We start from the raw sequence: 16,471 nt of genomic DNA on the forward strand, positions 1-16,471 counted from the left end.
TAAACAGGTCATGCCAGGAGGGGGCAATCCAAGAGCTTTCTGAGGAATTGCCAATGCATATTAATCAGCTGTTAATTTACAATTCATATATTCAGCTCCTACTTAAAGTTCTGAGGAGAGGCAGGGCAAAGAAAACCTGGAGTCCTCTCAAACCTGATTCCAAAGTAATAGGCAATTCCATTCCAATAATGAGCCTGACCCACAGCTCCACCAATAAAGTCAAACAAGTAATAAAAGAATGTAATAAAACTGCCTGGAAATTAAAGGGCAGCGAAATTCTGGCACCCTACTGAAGTTTGAAGAACTTCCCAATTCAGCAATTTACAATGCAGGCTCCCTGTTCTCCCCCTCACACATTCTCACTCTCTTTCTCTCTCTCTCTCTCTCTTCCATAGCAGGCAAGGAAATTTTCTAAGCCCACTGCCTTGCTCTCTTCTTTTATTTTCACATGAGAGAGCCTGTTTTTACTTTTTATCTATTGTACCTTCTCTTAAAATGGTAGCAAACAGATTTCAAAAATATTGGGAGGAAAAATTGGGGGAGGGGGGATTGAAGTAAATCCTGACAGATAATTCCTTTCTCTCCCCGTCCCCCCCACCCCCCACCCCCCACCCCGCCTTCCTTTTCAGTAATGAGGGACTTGAAAGTCTGCATGGGAGCCTGGAGGTCTTGGTTTAAAGCTGTGGGTAATTTTCCAGCCTCAGGACTTCCTGCATTTTAGAAAAAGTCAATGTTATTTCAAAGGAAAATGAGCTGTTTTGCTTTCCCTCACTAGCCCCCCATCTCCCCAGTTGAGTGTAGTTCTTTTCTTTTCTTTCTTCTGAATTCCAGACAAAAACACCCTTGTACTCAGCTCAAACAGAAGGGGATGTTTAAATATAGCCCCACACCTGAGCTGCCGATTCCTTTCTCCCCTTCCTAGGGGAGATTGGCAGCGAGTCACAAAGACAACCCAAGTTCTCAGCGAAACAGGAAGGTGAACAGAAGCAAGAAAAGGAAACTTAGGCTCAAGTACATTTTAGACCTTAATTGACCATCCTTGTGTGAAGAAGGGAGTGACTTCTGGAAATAATTTTCCCTTTATCATCTTCGTCTTGCCGATCATATCACCAAAGCGAAGGCTGAGAGGCGGAGATAAACCTTAGCTTTCGTTCGCCCCCCTGATGAACAGATGCGGCATGCTGCATACCAAGGGTCTGGTACATGGGTTTGAAGATACTGAAATGGGAACACATCTATATTCCAATTTGGGGGCCAATTTAACTTTCGTAGTCCTTTCTCCTGAACTACGACATGCAGAGGTTACAGCTCCGATATGAGAGAGACTGCAGGAGGGTTTTCATAATAGATGCCAGCGTACCCAAAGGTGCTGAAAGCTCTCCCCACTTCCTTGCACGTGGGTGCCTTGTTTTTATAGCGGGGTATGGATTTATCTGCCTTGGGTGAGATACATACTCATTCAGGAGAAAATGAACTGTCTTGATGCTTGTGTTTGACATTGTATTCATTTTTCTTTGTTTCTAGGGACCATATTTATACTGTTGATATAGACACATCACACACAGAAGAAATTTATTGTAGCAAAGTAAGTAGTTTTAAAACCATCTTTCTGAAATGAAGGACTTTAGGATAATTCTTGAAGAGAATTTGTATTTTAAATGCATGGATTGAGAGGACATGGCTAATAATTAAGATAATTTTGTGAGGTCTTAATTTGGGGCTAAGTTAGGGCTTCATATGTGTTCAGAAACAGTTGTATATGTCATATTTTATCCATCATGTATGGGAGCATACACATTTTGGAGTCTTAGGTAATTCCTATATTCCTTCAATAAAATATTGCCATGTTTGTCCAGGAAAATATCAGTTTTCATGTGTAAAACTTTGTCCCACGAATGTTTAAATGTTATGTTTCCAGGTCTTGCAGTATTAAGTTTGATTTGACTGTTGTGGCTCAGGAATTTGATCATTATCCATTTCAGACAGACATAATATATAGCCTGGGCTCCCCTGATATCTCCGCATGGAGGTATTTTAGTTAATAAAATCTGCCATAGAAGTAGACGACCCCTTTAGTTCATGAATTTACGTGGAGTGTAGCCTGAATTAAAGCTTTGTCCACCTAAAGTGAATGTCTCCTTTATTTTTAAGAAAATGACTTCCATATTTTAAGGAAAAAGCCTGCTTTATGAAAATTGATTTATCAACTGAAAGGAAAGGGCAACGGCATGTATTTTGTCAAAATGAGCATAATTTAGCAAGTTAATTTGGGTATTTTATGTGAAATTTCCACAGTTGTTTATTCTTCTTTTCCTCCATCTGTATCTCAAAGAAAAGATCATTTTGTAGTTTAATGAATACATAGGAGTTAAGTGAACATTTCCATCTTTAATCTTTTCTTGTTATGGTGAATTAACCATGGAGAAAGGGTGTAGAAAGCTGTCAATAAATATATGTTCAGCCTCTAGTCTCCCCGAGGGAACTCTTACTTCTAAAATCAAATGCAACGATCTCTGGGCTCTCGTTGATTTCTTTCTTGGTCCCTGCAGAAACTGACATGGAAATCTAAACAGGCTGATGTAGACACATGCAGAATGAAGGGAAAACATAAGGTAGGCAATTTTCATTTCTCCTGCAGCTGACACTTTGGGTTAAGGTTTGGACTGTTATCTCTAGCCATAGACCGTGATGTGGAATGATTCACGCTAGTAGTCCCTTTACCACCAGTAACTGCTTTTTCCATCAACTTATTGAAGGCTTTAATTTGCAAAAATAGTTTGCTTTTAATGTGACGAAACACCAGGACATCAGCTAGGGCTGCATCACGAACTACTTAGGGGCACTGGGGATTATGGGCACAAAGCCGGCTGCCCTGACTCTTCTAAGTGCACTTTCTAGTAGCCCACCTCACAGTCCAAAGCCCCCAGGGACTCTGCAGAACAGCTTGGAAAAGGCTGCTGCAGGCACACAGGGGTTGTTCCTTTGGCCACAGAACCACATAAAACCACACTTCAGCCTAGAGTCGTCCTGTCTATCAAGAAACCCTACGACATCTGGAACTAAAATTAACACAATGGGAGGTGGCCAATTCCAGGCTTGCCTTCTTTTTGTGACGTAAACACAGGCTCTACGCCCTGTCTTTATTTACTGTTCTAAAGGCAATTGTTGTTGTCAATATCATCTTCCGGTAAACATGTGGAGGAGCTCACACTTTTAACAGACGGGCGCCTCGGCCACCTTCCTTTTAACCTGACTGTCTAGATCACCGTACACAGCGAAGAACAGGTTTCTGGGTTGAATGGATTGAATACAAAGGAGTTTCGATTATTTTTCAGGATGAGTGTCACAACTTCATTAAAGTTATTCTAAAGAAAAACGATGATACTTTGTTTGTCTGTGGAACTAATGCCTTCAACCCTTCCTGCAGAAACTACAAGGTAAGTGCGATTTCCTCTGTTGGAACCACATGTCCTGGAGGTATTTCATAATTCACTGTGATTGTACCGGCAGCAACCTAAGAGGGGTAATTCAACACTACCTGGGCTCCTCTCTCTTGCTGGACTTAATGTATTGTTCCCCATGAGTGATCCTGAACAAGCTTCTAAGCTTCCTGTTAGTTCAGGATTGATTGACAGGTCTTTAAAGAGCCTAGCAAGCAAAGTTGGTTTCTATAAGACCCTATTCTTTATTGTTCAGAACACCAACATACTTACCACACATACCATGTGGATTTTCTCTCTCTTCCTTTCTCTTTCTCCCTCCCACCTCTCTGAGCACAGAAACACACTTATATGTATTGTGAGTCATTCCTATTTTTAAAGGTATCTCAAAAGCAGACCATTGGAAGCTGTAGACTTTCCTCTAAGTAAAATTTTCAAGAACACAGTAATTTAATTCCATTTACTACTCTGCTTACTTAACCATGGCCTTACCTACCTTGGCCTTTATGCAAGGGAAAAAAATTAACTCTCAAGGCCTTAATAAATCTGGATAGTTCTGATGCAGCTGATAGAGCTATTGCTGAGGAAGTGGGAGCTACCAGCTGCAAAGCAGAGGTGGCAGTGATCTGAGGTCCAGGCTCCACAGTTGCTAGTTCTCCCTGTCCCTTCTTTCTGCTACAGTCTTTCATTCAGCATATATTGAGTTTCTCCAATGGCCAGGCCAAGTTTAAGGACAGACAAGAGGTCTCCATCCTTAGGGAAGCCAGACTAAAAGAAGAAACCACAATTCCACAGGGTTGCTGCCATGGCAACCTAATGCAGAGTATTATGGAAGTACAACAGAAAAGTACTTAGCCTGAGATGAGGAGTCTGGGAAAGCTTCCAGGTCGATGAAAGAGGTAGATGACCCCTCTCTTCAATCATCCCCCACCCTGCTGTTCTTACATACGGAACACAAACACCTGCTGCCTAGAAGAAACCCCGAAACTCTGTGAGTGCAGGAACCACACCTGTGGCTGCCCAGAACCTGACAGAGTGCCTCCAAACAGCTGCTCAATTGATTTTTGTGAGATAGTGAATGAGATAATGCCTAACCTTTGTCTTAAAGAAGTAGAAGTTAGCCAAACGAAGGGAAGGGCAATCCAGGTAGGCGGGACAGCGTGAACAGAGGGCATGGAGTAAACCTGGTCAGTTGAGCTTGGGAGTCTTCATTTGGCTCTGGAGTGATGGACTGTGAAGTGACAAGTAGTAACAAAAAAGAGGCGGGGGAGGTAGGTGACCTCATAGGTGAAAGGAAGAGAACAGATTCAGGAAATACTTAAGTGACAAAAATCAATAGGACTCAATAACTGATAAGCACAGGATAACGAGAGGGAAGAGTTAAGAATTACCACTAGGTGTCTCTTGGGTGAATGGATGAAGCGGGCTGCCTTGTTTAGACAAGGGATGATGGAAGAGCATTGGGGTTGAGCAGAGTAGTGAGGAGATGGGTTCAGTTTTGTGCAGTATGAGTATGCATAGCACTGCGGATGGCGATACCTATGAGACATGAACAGAGATATCTAACAGGAAGCTGGATGGCTCAGCCTTGATTTAGGGAGAGAGGTGGGGAGTACTAAAGATTTGGGTTTCACCAGCATAAAGTGAAACCCTGAGGTATGAAAATGAGAAAATGTATCAGAACCAGGAGGGCACCAGCCTTTGCTTTCACAGTTTTCAGAGACCTTCTGCCTTAGACATTGGAGGGTCTGTTTTACCCTAATGCTCATCTTCAGTCTGATACTTGGAAATGGGCACCAGGATTAGGGTGAGGCAAGTGAGGCACTCAAGTGCTAAATATAAGGGCACCAAAAAACTCAGTAATCAACAAGATAAATGATGTTTTTAATGCAATATTTTTAAAAACCTAAATAGGTGAAAAAATATTATCATAAAGTGTCAAAAACTTAAATAATGTCAGGATCCATGCAGTTTATAATAAAGGCAACCAATCCAGTTGACCATTTACTCTAGCCAATAAGAGCACACAGCTGAAGGTTTGACTTTAATTCTACCACTTAATATTCCATTTGTCATTGTTTATGACTCATTAAGACAAATGCTTCTAACAAATCCCAACACACTCCCTAGCTGGAGGGCTATCTTTTCTGACAAAATACAGGCCGAGAGTGATCTCCCTCATCCTTCCCGCACATGTTCCATTCCCAGGATGCCTCACCTGTGGTGATACCTTCTCCGCTCACTTGTGCTAGCCTCGCCTTCTGAGACATGTACCAGGAGCACGAGCCTCTGAAAAACCAGACAAGATGTACTTCCTGTGCATTCCCCATCTATATGCCTAGCATGGCGAATGGTCGTGAGAACACTTGGCATTGCTCAGAAAAGTGTTCTTTTACATATTTATTTATTTATTTATTATTTTTAATCCTAACCTGGGGATATTTTTCCACTGATTTTTAGAGAGAATGGAAGGGAGAGGGAAAGACAGAGAAATATCGATGTGAGAGAAACACAGTGATTAGTTGACTCCTGCACGAACCCCGACCAGGGCCCAGGCCAGGGAAGAGCCTGCAACTGAGGTACAGCCTTGATCAGAATCGAACCCAGGACCCTTTGGCCCACAGGACAAGGCTCTATCCACTGAGCCAAACCGACTAGGGCCGAAAAGTGTTCAAATACATATTGCATTTGGCTTCAGAGAGAATGGACAGACTCTCTCTTAAGCACTTTTTATCAACAGATCAGAGCCAAAGATTTAACCCTTTGCGGTTCAATGTTATTTTGGGAATTCAAACAGTCTGGTCCAAATTAATTGACGGGATTGAATGTTGAACTTTTTAATGTTCTTATTGCTCGACGTTGGACCTGCTCCTAGCGCCTGGTCTGTCGAGTCAGCCTCAAGGTTGGACCGAAAAGGGTTAAAGCAAAAACACTGACCAGTCTTCCACTGAAAATCCCAAATCCCATAGTTGATACAGAGGCAGCAAGTTGATTAGAATAACTTGAGGCAGGAGGGTGACAACGTTTGCTCTCTGCTTCTGCTCCATGCCTTTACTTATGTAAAAAAGGCTGAATGTGTTAGAAAGATTATGGCCCCAAATAAGATTATCTGGGGAAGAATTCTGAAGGCTATCCACTATAAATCTAAAACTGCACTCCATACCTTTTCCCTCCTGTGCTCTAAAGCTCTTGAACTTTTGCAAACGTCAGGCTGGTTCTTAGCATATTTATCTGTACCCTACGGTGATTTAATTTCCCAGGGGCTGCTGTCAAGTCTGAGACTTGATGACTAATGCAAAGATTAGTTCTTGCTTCATGAAAAGAGGATTTCACTGTGGCATTGTTTTGTCTCTGCACTTTCCATACTCACAAACCAATCTATTAATTCTTCCCTGCTTCCTGTCTTTGAATAGCTGTGCCATGGCCACTGTTTTAGAAGTAGGTACATTTAAAAAATATCTCCCCATTGTACATTGTTTCCCCACTGCCAGGATTACACAGTGCACTGCTTGGGAGAAGGGCATTTCTGTTGCATCACTGTGTACTAAGCATCTTTTTGTTGTTGTTGTTAATCTTCACCCGAGGACATTGTTCTCTATTGATTCTTTTTAGAGAGAGTGAAAGGGAGGAAGGGGTGAAGAGAGAGGCAGCGGGGGAGAGAGTGAGAGAGATTACACTCTAACCACTTTGCAATACTGGCCAGGGCCTAAGCATCTCTTTTGAATACTTGCCAAACCCATAAATGGCAAAGTCTGTCACAGTTCATCAAAAAGGTCTCGTTGGAATAAAATATCAGAAAAAGACTTTCATAAAAGATGTGCTGGGGCCCTAGCTGGTTTGGCTCGGTGGATAGAGCGTCAGCTTGAGAACTGAAAGGTCCCGGGTTCGATTCTGGCCAACGGCACATGCCTGGGTTGCAGGCTCAATCCCCAGTAGGGGGCATGCAGGAAGCAGCTGATCAGTGATTCTCTCTCATCATTGATGTTTCTATCTCTCTATCTCTCTCTCTTCCTCTCTAAAATCAATACAAATATATTTTTAAAAAATGTGCTGGGGGAGGCGGGGAAGAGTACATTTGCTTTAAAGGGTGTCTGACTTTAAATATATGGTTTTAACACAATTGCTTTGTGAATCTCAACTATAGTTTAAACAAATAGGATGGCTTCAATAGTGGCTATCTCAAAATGGTTACAGATAGAAAAGGCCTGTCATATTTCAGAAATGGTTTCTGGAGGTTCAGGGCAAAAGACACTATTGACTGGACAATACTAACGGCTGCTTAGTAAAACCTCTTTCCTCTGGGCAGTGACTCCAAGCACCTTGATTTAATGATGAAAGCTTTTCCATGGATCCTTCCTCAGCAGCAATGCTATCTTAGGTTTATCTCCTTTCAGTTTTCATATCTGTAGTCAAACCATGCAACTGCCAGATGATAAGCCACGCACCCTAAAACTAAAGAAGACTGAATCACAGAGGGGCATAAAAACATTAATGATGTTGCCTGGCTGGAGTGGCTCAGTGGTTGAGCTGTAACCTCTGAACCAGGAGGTTTGATTCCGGTCAGGGCACGTGCCCAAGTCACGGGCTTGATCCCCAGTAAGCGGCGTGTAGGAGGCAGGCGGTCAATGATTCTCATCATTGATGTAACTATCTCCCTCTCCCTCTCTGAAATCAAAAGTATATATTTAAAAAAAATAAATAAAACATTAAGGATGTGGAGGAGATTATTTTATGGGCTCTGTGGTTCTGAGATTAAACACTAGGAAGATCCCATGGTATAAGGAAGAAGACCATGAGGTAGAGGCTGAAACTACTGAACATACTGGTCAAGGTGGGCCAGCCTCTGACCACTGTTAGTGGCTGACCGATAGCACTGCATTTCCTGCTACCCTCACAGTTGAGCATTGTCAGCAACAGAGATTTTGTTCTACAAGGTTATTCAGGAGGCCAAGCTCCAACGTGTGCTCATACCTCTGCCACCTCTTAGGGTCTTGGAATTGTCCCCTGGATCCTCTGTGTCTAGGGGGAGAGTGTGGAAGGAGAATAAGAGCAGAGGACCCTGAAAGTTTTTTAGGGGCCAGAGCTAGAGGTGGTGCATAGCCTTACACTCACATTCCACTCAGTCATGTGATCACACCTAACCACAAGGGAGGATGGTAAATGTAGGTTAGTGAGATACTGAGGAAAGATAAATGGTATTTGGTGAATAGCTAGTAAGGCTTTGCCACACCTGAAAATGCCTGTAGAATCAGGCAGGTAATGTAGGAGTGAAGCGTGTAGGCTGTTGATACATTCTGTGTGTGAAGGGGCCTTGATACTGGATACCACATGCTTGTTTGAAGGAAATGGCAGGGTGTCCATTACTCAACAGTAGCTTGTGGCTGCCACTTGGGTAAGAAGGGTCTAAATTGACTTTCCCGCTTGTTCAAAAGCAAGAAATCCAGGTTTTCATGTGAAAAATCCCATTTTAGAATAGTGCTCAGTTTCCCTCTCTCCTTCCCTCCCTCCCTCCCTCCCTTCCTTCCTCCCTTAGTCTTTTTTTTTTTTTTTTACATACTAAGATGGCCAAACAAAATTCACGGGCAAGCCAGTGATAACCTCTAGCATACAGTAACAAGGCCTGGGTTGGGTGCTAGGAGACCGAAGTAAAATAGCAGCCCCATCCCTCACCGCCTTTCACCAGTGTGAGCCCCTCAGTTTCTGAGCCTCCATGACCTGAGGCTGGGACATGTTTCTAAAGTAGGTGCAAAAGGCCACCTGAGCTCTGCTTACATCCAGGTTTTGGCACCTTTGCTGATGCCACACTAGTCTACCAGGTAACCCAAGGAAGAACTTGGTGTCTTCTCCTGGGATTTAAACCACAGAGGCAGACTTCCTCAGGCAAAACAAAACCAAAAACTTAGGTCCTCCTCTGTAGAGGTCATGACTGCATAGATAATTTGGGGGGATGGGGGTGACGGAGGGAAGCAAATATGTTTTCCTGGTGATTGCCTCGGAAATTCCTTCTCCAAGGAGAAGACACTCATTTCTAGAGCAATTTTAGCAGGATATGGGAATTTTTTACCGTAATGGTTAAGAGTCAAGCAGACATGACTGAATTTCAGACTCTTTTAGCTGTAGAACCTTGATCAAGGGAGAGACTTAATTTCTCCTAACCTCAGTTTCCTCAGTTGAAACCAATAAACTTACTAAGAGGGTATCTGAGGATCCTTGCACCATGAATATGAATTACTTAGCACATTCAGTGCTTTGTAAATATTAGTTGCTATTACTACTGTGAGTTGTTGTTCCTAATGAAGTCCTATTATTTCATTTAGATGGATACTTTGGAACCTTTCGGGGATGAACTTAGTGGAATGGCCAGATGCCCCTATGATGCCAAACATGCCAACATCGCATTGTTTGCAGGTAAGTGCTCTGATTTCTTCTCAATGCATTTGCTTCCGCGTGCTCTCCTGGCTCCTGCAAACCTACTCTGTGGGATTTACAGAGTCACAGTCATACTTTACTTCTCTGGTAAATGCTATAATTAACAATGCCTTTTCCATTTGAAATTGGTATGGAAGTTGTACTTTTGCTTCTTAAAAGAAGTCTTTGCTATACTTACCCATGCTTTTGTGCCTTCAGAAAAGGCTAATAGTTTTGCACTGAACATAACATATTGGTTAGGGCCTGTTTGGGCTCCAATAATAGAAAACCCCACCTCAAACCACTGATATAGATTTATTATTTAGGGTAAGAGTTGGTTTGATCCAACAATTTATTAATATCATCCAGGACAAAGGTCCTTTTCATTTTTCTGCTCACTTTCATTTCCTTCTAAGAGAGACTGGCTGACCTCACAGTCATAGATGCTTGCCAAGCCCAATTAGGAAGTTTCTGGAAGCTCTCTCAGAGCAGTGAGGCTACATACCCTCCCCCCCTCCCCCATTTCCAGCAAACACCTTCTCAGATATCATTGACCTGATTGGGTTACATGCCTATCTGTGATGGAACGGTTGTGGGAGCCAAGGGGACGATGCTGGTTAGCTTAGGTTGACCCATACTCCCCATCCTTACACCTTCCTTCCATTGCAAAAGATATAAATCAGCAGGAAATAAGCCATCATTTTCAGATTGAGATTTTTATGGATGAGTGTATGTGCTTTAATTAGAAATTTGTTTAGGAATTCAGTGCCAGCTGTGTGTGTGGAGGTGGGTGTAGGGAGAAGAGTTGGCATAATAGTGATTGTTATAGCAAGCAATGAAGCAGTTAGTTATAATTTCCATTATAAAAGATAAAAACTGGCACATCCTAGCTAGATGAGGAGCTTTAGGCCTTTGATTGTGAAATAAAATTAGCTCCTTGTGCCTCACTCATCCTCGGTGTCATCCATTTGTGGTCCTAAATCTGTAGTCACAGAATGTAGAAACAGCTTGTGCCAGTTAAGGACTGTTTCCGTGGGTCCCCTGCCAAAGTTAGAGCGCAGTATTACTGGAAAGCAGCATTGTAAGGGTCGCGAGGTCTTGTAAACCTATGTCAGCATGGGCAGGAGCAAGCCCAGCAGAGGAGATGCTTGGGTATATTCCCAAATGTGTAACTTACTGTAGCACATTTCCGACACCTGAACCTGCATTAGTTGGTACCAAGGAGGATGTGGGCTGCAATGGAGAACGTAAATTTAATTTTAAATTAAAAAGAGGACTTATTTTAGCCTGGCATAGTAAAAGAAGAATGGGCAAAGTATTTTCTAAGCCAACTTTCCAGGGGCTAAATAAAACAAGCCACATGAGACAATCCTATGACTGCCCCTCCCCTTCCTCAATAGGTGTTCCCTGGAATATTTGAATCCTCACACACATTCAGCCCTTATTAACAGAAGATCCTTGCTGCAACTGAATGGTTGCCATACTATCAATTATGCCAGAATAGTGCTCTGTTTTACAAGTAAAAGTCTGGTGAAATACCCAGTGTTAAATGTAAAACAAAAAGAGTAGTGGGGAGTGGTCAGAAGGAACACACACACACACACACACACACACACACACACCTTCCCCCTACCCCCCACTTCCCAGTTCTGTCTGTGTGACCTAGGGTTATGATTCTATAATTAAAGTTGTGATTTGTGTAGATATGTTTATCAACAGAAAGGTTTGTTGTCTGCAGTTCCAATCTAACCCAAACAGTCAACACTTGCTAATATATGGCTGTTAATAGTGCAGATATTAAGGCATCTCTAAACTGAACCTGAACCACTTTCAGTTATTTGAAGCCCAAAGGCAGACATTAAGAACTTTACTTAGGTATGTTTGCCTAAGCTTTTTATAAACCATTATGCTTTCCCACAAGTGGGAGAGCTTAAAGAATACTATATTGTACAGAAGTGCCAACATATAATTAAAGAAGATATGCAACCCATTAGAAAAGAACCAAGGAAGTAATTTTTTAGTTTGAATATAATTATTGTCTCTGTTTCATCTGTATAGATTTTTCTATTCTAGAATATCCCATTTAATTATTTGTGTGCCAAGCGTTTGCTAATCCAGGAAAAGAATAAAAATTTTTAGGGATCAATCTTTAGTCCAATTCAGTCCCTTTTGCTTTGGATGTACTCTCAAGCCTGTCTCTAATGTAGCCACGTTGGCAGGGTTCAGTATGAACCCTGACTCGGGTCAAGGGGAGCAGTGCCTCTCAGGATCTAAGTAGCAGTTTAGTCAGTTCCTTTTTGTTTATGAACCCCCTTTCTTAACTCCCCTCCCCTGTTCAGTCTGAGGACTCCATTACTGCTGCTGAACGGAAGCTTCCAGGTGGTAACAACCAGCTTCTGTCTTCCCCTGGGACGCCGGCCGACCCAGTCCGCCTCAGCGCGGCGGCGGCAGCGGAATCCAGGGGGCCTTGGCCTGGGGAGCTCAGTCATGGACCATCTAATCGATTGAAGCAAACAGCATTTTTCACTCACCCTGTCCCCCTGGAGCTGCTGCTGCGTAGAAATTGCCGTGCAATTTAAAAATGAAAAATGTTTCCTCTCTCATGATCCCAATTTAAAATGGTTAGGAATGTGGGCCAAGTATTTTCCCAGTGACTCTTGGATTTTTCCCAGTTGTCCTATCTAATTTGCCTGATATGGGAAAGCAATCTGGGGCATGTCTCTATTATCCCTCCATGCCCACTGTCTTGCTCCCCACCCCATTCACCTCTTTTCTCTTTCTTCTAAGATGGAAAACTATACTCGGCCACAGTGACTGACTTCCTTGCCATCGATGCAGTTATTTACCGGAGTTTTGGAGACAGACCAACCCTACGGACCGTCAAGCACGATTCAAAATGGTTGAAAGGTGAAAAAACAAAAGAATAAAGGGGGGGGCAATAGGTGTCTTGAGGGACATTTAAGTCCCAAGGGACCAGACTAGTTTCATTTCATTAGTGGCTTCTGACAGACGGGAAGGTGCAAATTGCATCTTTTGCCTCAACTGATTTATTTACCTCCCCTTTTCACTTCCCATCAGTTTCTGGAACGTTAACAGAACTACCAATGCTACTACAATAGAGCACATTACATTCATCTTTCCTGCCTCCAACTCTCATTTCAGAGTCCCACATGAAAAGAACAGGGAGCAGGGGGTTGGAGGTGCAGGGAACAGGAAAAGAGCTCTCATAACTCTGCATGAGTCAGGTTGACAGGAGATGTGTACGAAACCTTCTCTGTAATGTGGGCATTCCATTGTGGAAAATAAAAGACAGGGATATGCAGCACTCATTTAGCCTTCATTGTTGGTTGCAACCACTTCTGAAACATGTAATTTGTAGGCTCGAATGCTTTCTGAAATCACCGGCACTCACATGTGTGCAGTCATTAGAAACGGCTGGTGTTAACCAAATGTCTAATGGCCCTGTGCTTTTAATTAATAACATGTCACTGGTTGCAATTGATTAAAATTCTTTCAACTGTGTGACTTGTCCCCAATTAAAGTTCCCAATTTGTTCACAGAACCATATTTCGTCCAAGCAGTGGACTATGGAGACTATATCTACTTCTTCTTCAGGGAAATAGCAGTGGAGTACAACACCATGGGAAAGGTAAGAGGGGAGGAGGTCTCCCTTTTGGATCGGTATGGTTATAAATGACCTTGAAATAGGAACCATCAATCCAATGACGAGGTCATCATTTTGAGAAGATACAAAGATTAGTGGAAGTGAAACACTGTGCTGCCTCCAAGCCCTGGGTGCTTTAGCAAAAAAGCAACGGAGTACAGGGGACGTCTTAAATATTTCTTTTCAAAATGTAATAAGCAGATGTTCAGTGATTTCACACTGAGTTTCAAGTGTCTTGAGATGTGGTTTCCAGGTATACTCAACAGTTTTCTCTTTTTAATGAGATGCTCCACACAGAGAGAGTAGATATATAGTATCTTTAAGCAAACTGAGGGTCCTAAATTTTATCTTTATTGAATAAAGCAAGAGGACACTTAGGGGATGTCCCTTTCAGTTATGATTACCAGAGAGTGGATCAAGGTCACTACTGGTAAGTTGGAGGGCACAAAATCAATGCCGGGTGGCTTGCACAGTGAGAGGAATTCAGGGTATGAGATTCGAGGCCCAGAGGCAGCTAGTGAGGATGCCAGAGATGGTGCATACAAAGTGCGCTTTTGTTTGAGGAAATATAAAGCTAAGCAGTCCATATGGAAATGAGTGTATGTGGCTGGGAGCTGATCCCCTGAAGGATTTATGGCTCTGTATTAAATGCCACAGCCTTATCTTTTAAAACATGCTGTTCCAATGCTGAGGTTTTCCTTTTTTTTTTTTTAGAAACATGAGATTAATTTAAGCACCTTGTTGTTCTGTTTCTATTTTCAAAGAAAGGAAAACTCCAATAAGATCGCCTCGAAAAGTGAGTGCATTTCATTCTCCCTGTGTTTTCCCCTGCAGGTCGTTTTCCCACGAGTGGCCCAGGTTTGCAAGAATGACATGGGAGGGTCTCAGCGAGTCCTGGAGAAACAGTGGACATCTTTCCTTAAGGCTCGCCTCAACTGCTCAGTTCCCGGAGACTCTCACTTCTATTTCAACATACTCCAGGCGGTTACAGATGTGATTCGTATTAATGGCCGTGACGTTGTCCTGGCAACCTTTTCCACACCTTATAACAGGTAACCATGCCATGGCTGTGTGGACCTAATTGGTTCTTCCGGCTTCCTTTCCCCAGGGGCTCTCTTCTAATACACAAGATTCACAACTGATGGGAAAGTTGCCCTTCACTGTTTGTGGCTAAAAAAGCACTTCACACTCAGTTTTCATCAACAAATTAACGGTCATTTACAGGAGTTATTAGATTAGGATTTTAGGGAAAGTAATTAGGTAAATTATAACAATATCTTCTAATTATAGACCTGTCGTATAAACACTATTCACGTGCTGTTTCTCAATCCTTCTGTAATCCTGGCAATGAATACTGTTGTCCTCTTTTTATACTGGACAAAACAACTCAATTTTAGTACCTGGTCCAGGCAGTCAGTAGATGGAGGAGGCAGCTTCAAACTCAAAATGGTTCTTTCTCTTCTAGGCTACGTACCATTCTGTTTGACTTTTAATATTAATATCTTTTGAAGTAAAAACCCTGGAAAAATATTAAAATGCTACCGAGTGAAAGTTAGGATCCAGATGAGTCCATCCCCACCTAAGACACCATGGTTATTCTTATCCCATCAGAGGAGCCTGCATCCCAACCATAGCACCACTGTCGGACTCCGGAGGGCTGAATGAGGACTTAGACATTGTCAAACCTCGAAATACTGAGTGTCAACCTGTTTATTCCTATTTTGGTAGTTTTTAAGCTGAGACTTTGAGGAATTAAATAATATTCTAATAACTGTTCCTGGAGCAGTGGAAATATGTGGGGTTTAAAGAGCAGAAAGAAGACAGGCATTTAGATTTTCTGGTTCTCAGCTTTCCCAGTCCTTAGAGTCCTAGCACGGTTGTGAAAATGGTCATCACTCTGGGCGTGGCCATACAATTTAAATGTACTGTATTCTCATTTCTATGTAGAATTTTGGATATTCTATATTATCTTCCTTTAGGAATGCACTGTTTTATTTTGAATTACACTTTTTTACAAAGACTTTTAAGAACTCAGTGAGTACCTAGATGACAGGCATGTACATGTTGAAATTGAAGGGCAGCATCTAGAAAGAAATGTTTCAGAATTAGGTAGAGCCCTGATCAGAACAAGCTAAAGGATGAAATAATGTTCCTTTATTACTTGGAAGTCAAGAGTTCCCCACTGAAGATGCATGAAAATATGAAACCATACTACAGCAAGAAGCACTCAGTGAGATTTAAGCAAGCTTTAACCATCTGTAGAGATTTGTAAGCCTGAGAATAGAAAAGATTCAATAATTCAGACTTCGACTATTCATACTTCCGAATGCATTGATCTAGATTCTAGACTGTTGAAAAAGAATACTGTCATGGTACATGGGAAAGCAGGGGCTAGCAGAATTTCAGAGTACACTTCCGGTTTGTTGGTTTAATTTTTGAGGTCAGTGAGTTACTTTATGATTATAATACGGCAGTAGATTCTAGCATATTATAGATACTCCATTTAAAGTATTTTCTTTAACGGCCCCCGAGAAACATTCAAATATCGCATGCTTATGCAGTCGCAGAGACATATTTGCTCAGCAAAATCAGAGAGTGGTAAAAATGCACATACCCTTTATCTATAAATTATTGTTCTCTCTGGTTTTACTCCCTCTAGATTCATTCTTCTCCACCCCACGCTCCCCTCATGCAACCTTGGTCACTGTTAGGCTTCAAGCCCTTTGGCTGCTCCTCTCTGCCCTGGGGATAAAGCTCACGCTCCTTAAAATGGTGTGCAAACCCCCTCATGGTCTGGCCCATCTCTGCCAGCAGCACGTGCTTTCTGGAACTAAGATCTGTCTCGAACATGCCATGCTTGCTCATGTCCTGTTCTCTGCCAAGCCCCCCGGTCCAACCAATGTCTGTTTGCCCGTTGTGACCCTAAGGATGCTCCAAGTCTCGGCTGGAGTCGCTTCCC

The 16,471-nt window shown here is 42.4% G+C and overlaps 1 protein-coding gene across 5 annotated transcripts in view; it reads left to right on the plus strand.

Moving 5' to 3' along the window:
- SEMA6A (semaphorin 6A) overlaps positions 1-16,471 on the plus strand; it is a 128,546-nt gene that overhangs the window by 73,572 nt on the left and 38,503 nt on the right. For all 5 annotated transcript variants that reach the window (XM_059693832.1, XM_059693835.1, XM_059693834.1 and 2 more), the window contains exons 4-10: positions 1,525-1,585; positions 2,550-2,612; positions 3,336-3,437; positions 9,758-9,848; positions 12,636-12,755; positions 13,409-13,497; positions 14,347-14,564. In XM_059693832.1, coding sequence (XP_059549815.1) covers positions 1,525-1,585; positions 2,550-2,612; positions 3,336-3,437; positions 9,758-9,848; positions 12,636-12,755; positions 13,409-13,497; positions 14,347-14,564 — 744 coding nt within the window. The remainder of the gene's footprint in view (positions 1-1,524; positions 1,586-2,549; positions 2,613-3,335; positions 3,438-9,757; positions 9,849-12,635; positions 12,756-13,408; positions 13,498-14,346; positions 14,565-16,471) is intronic.

This window comes from Myotis daubentonii, chromosome 4 (assembly GCF_963259705.1).
Source record: "Myotis daubentonii chromosome 4, mMyoDau2.1, whole genome shotgun sequence".
In the NCBI taxonomy this organism is placed as follows: domain Eukaryota; kingdom Metazoa; phylum Chordata; class Mammalia; order Chiroptera; family Vespertilionidae; genus Myotis; species Myotis daubentonii.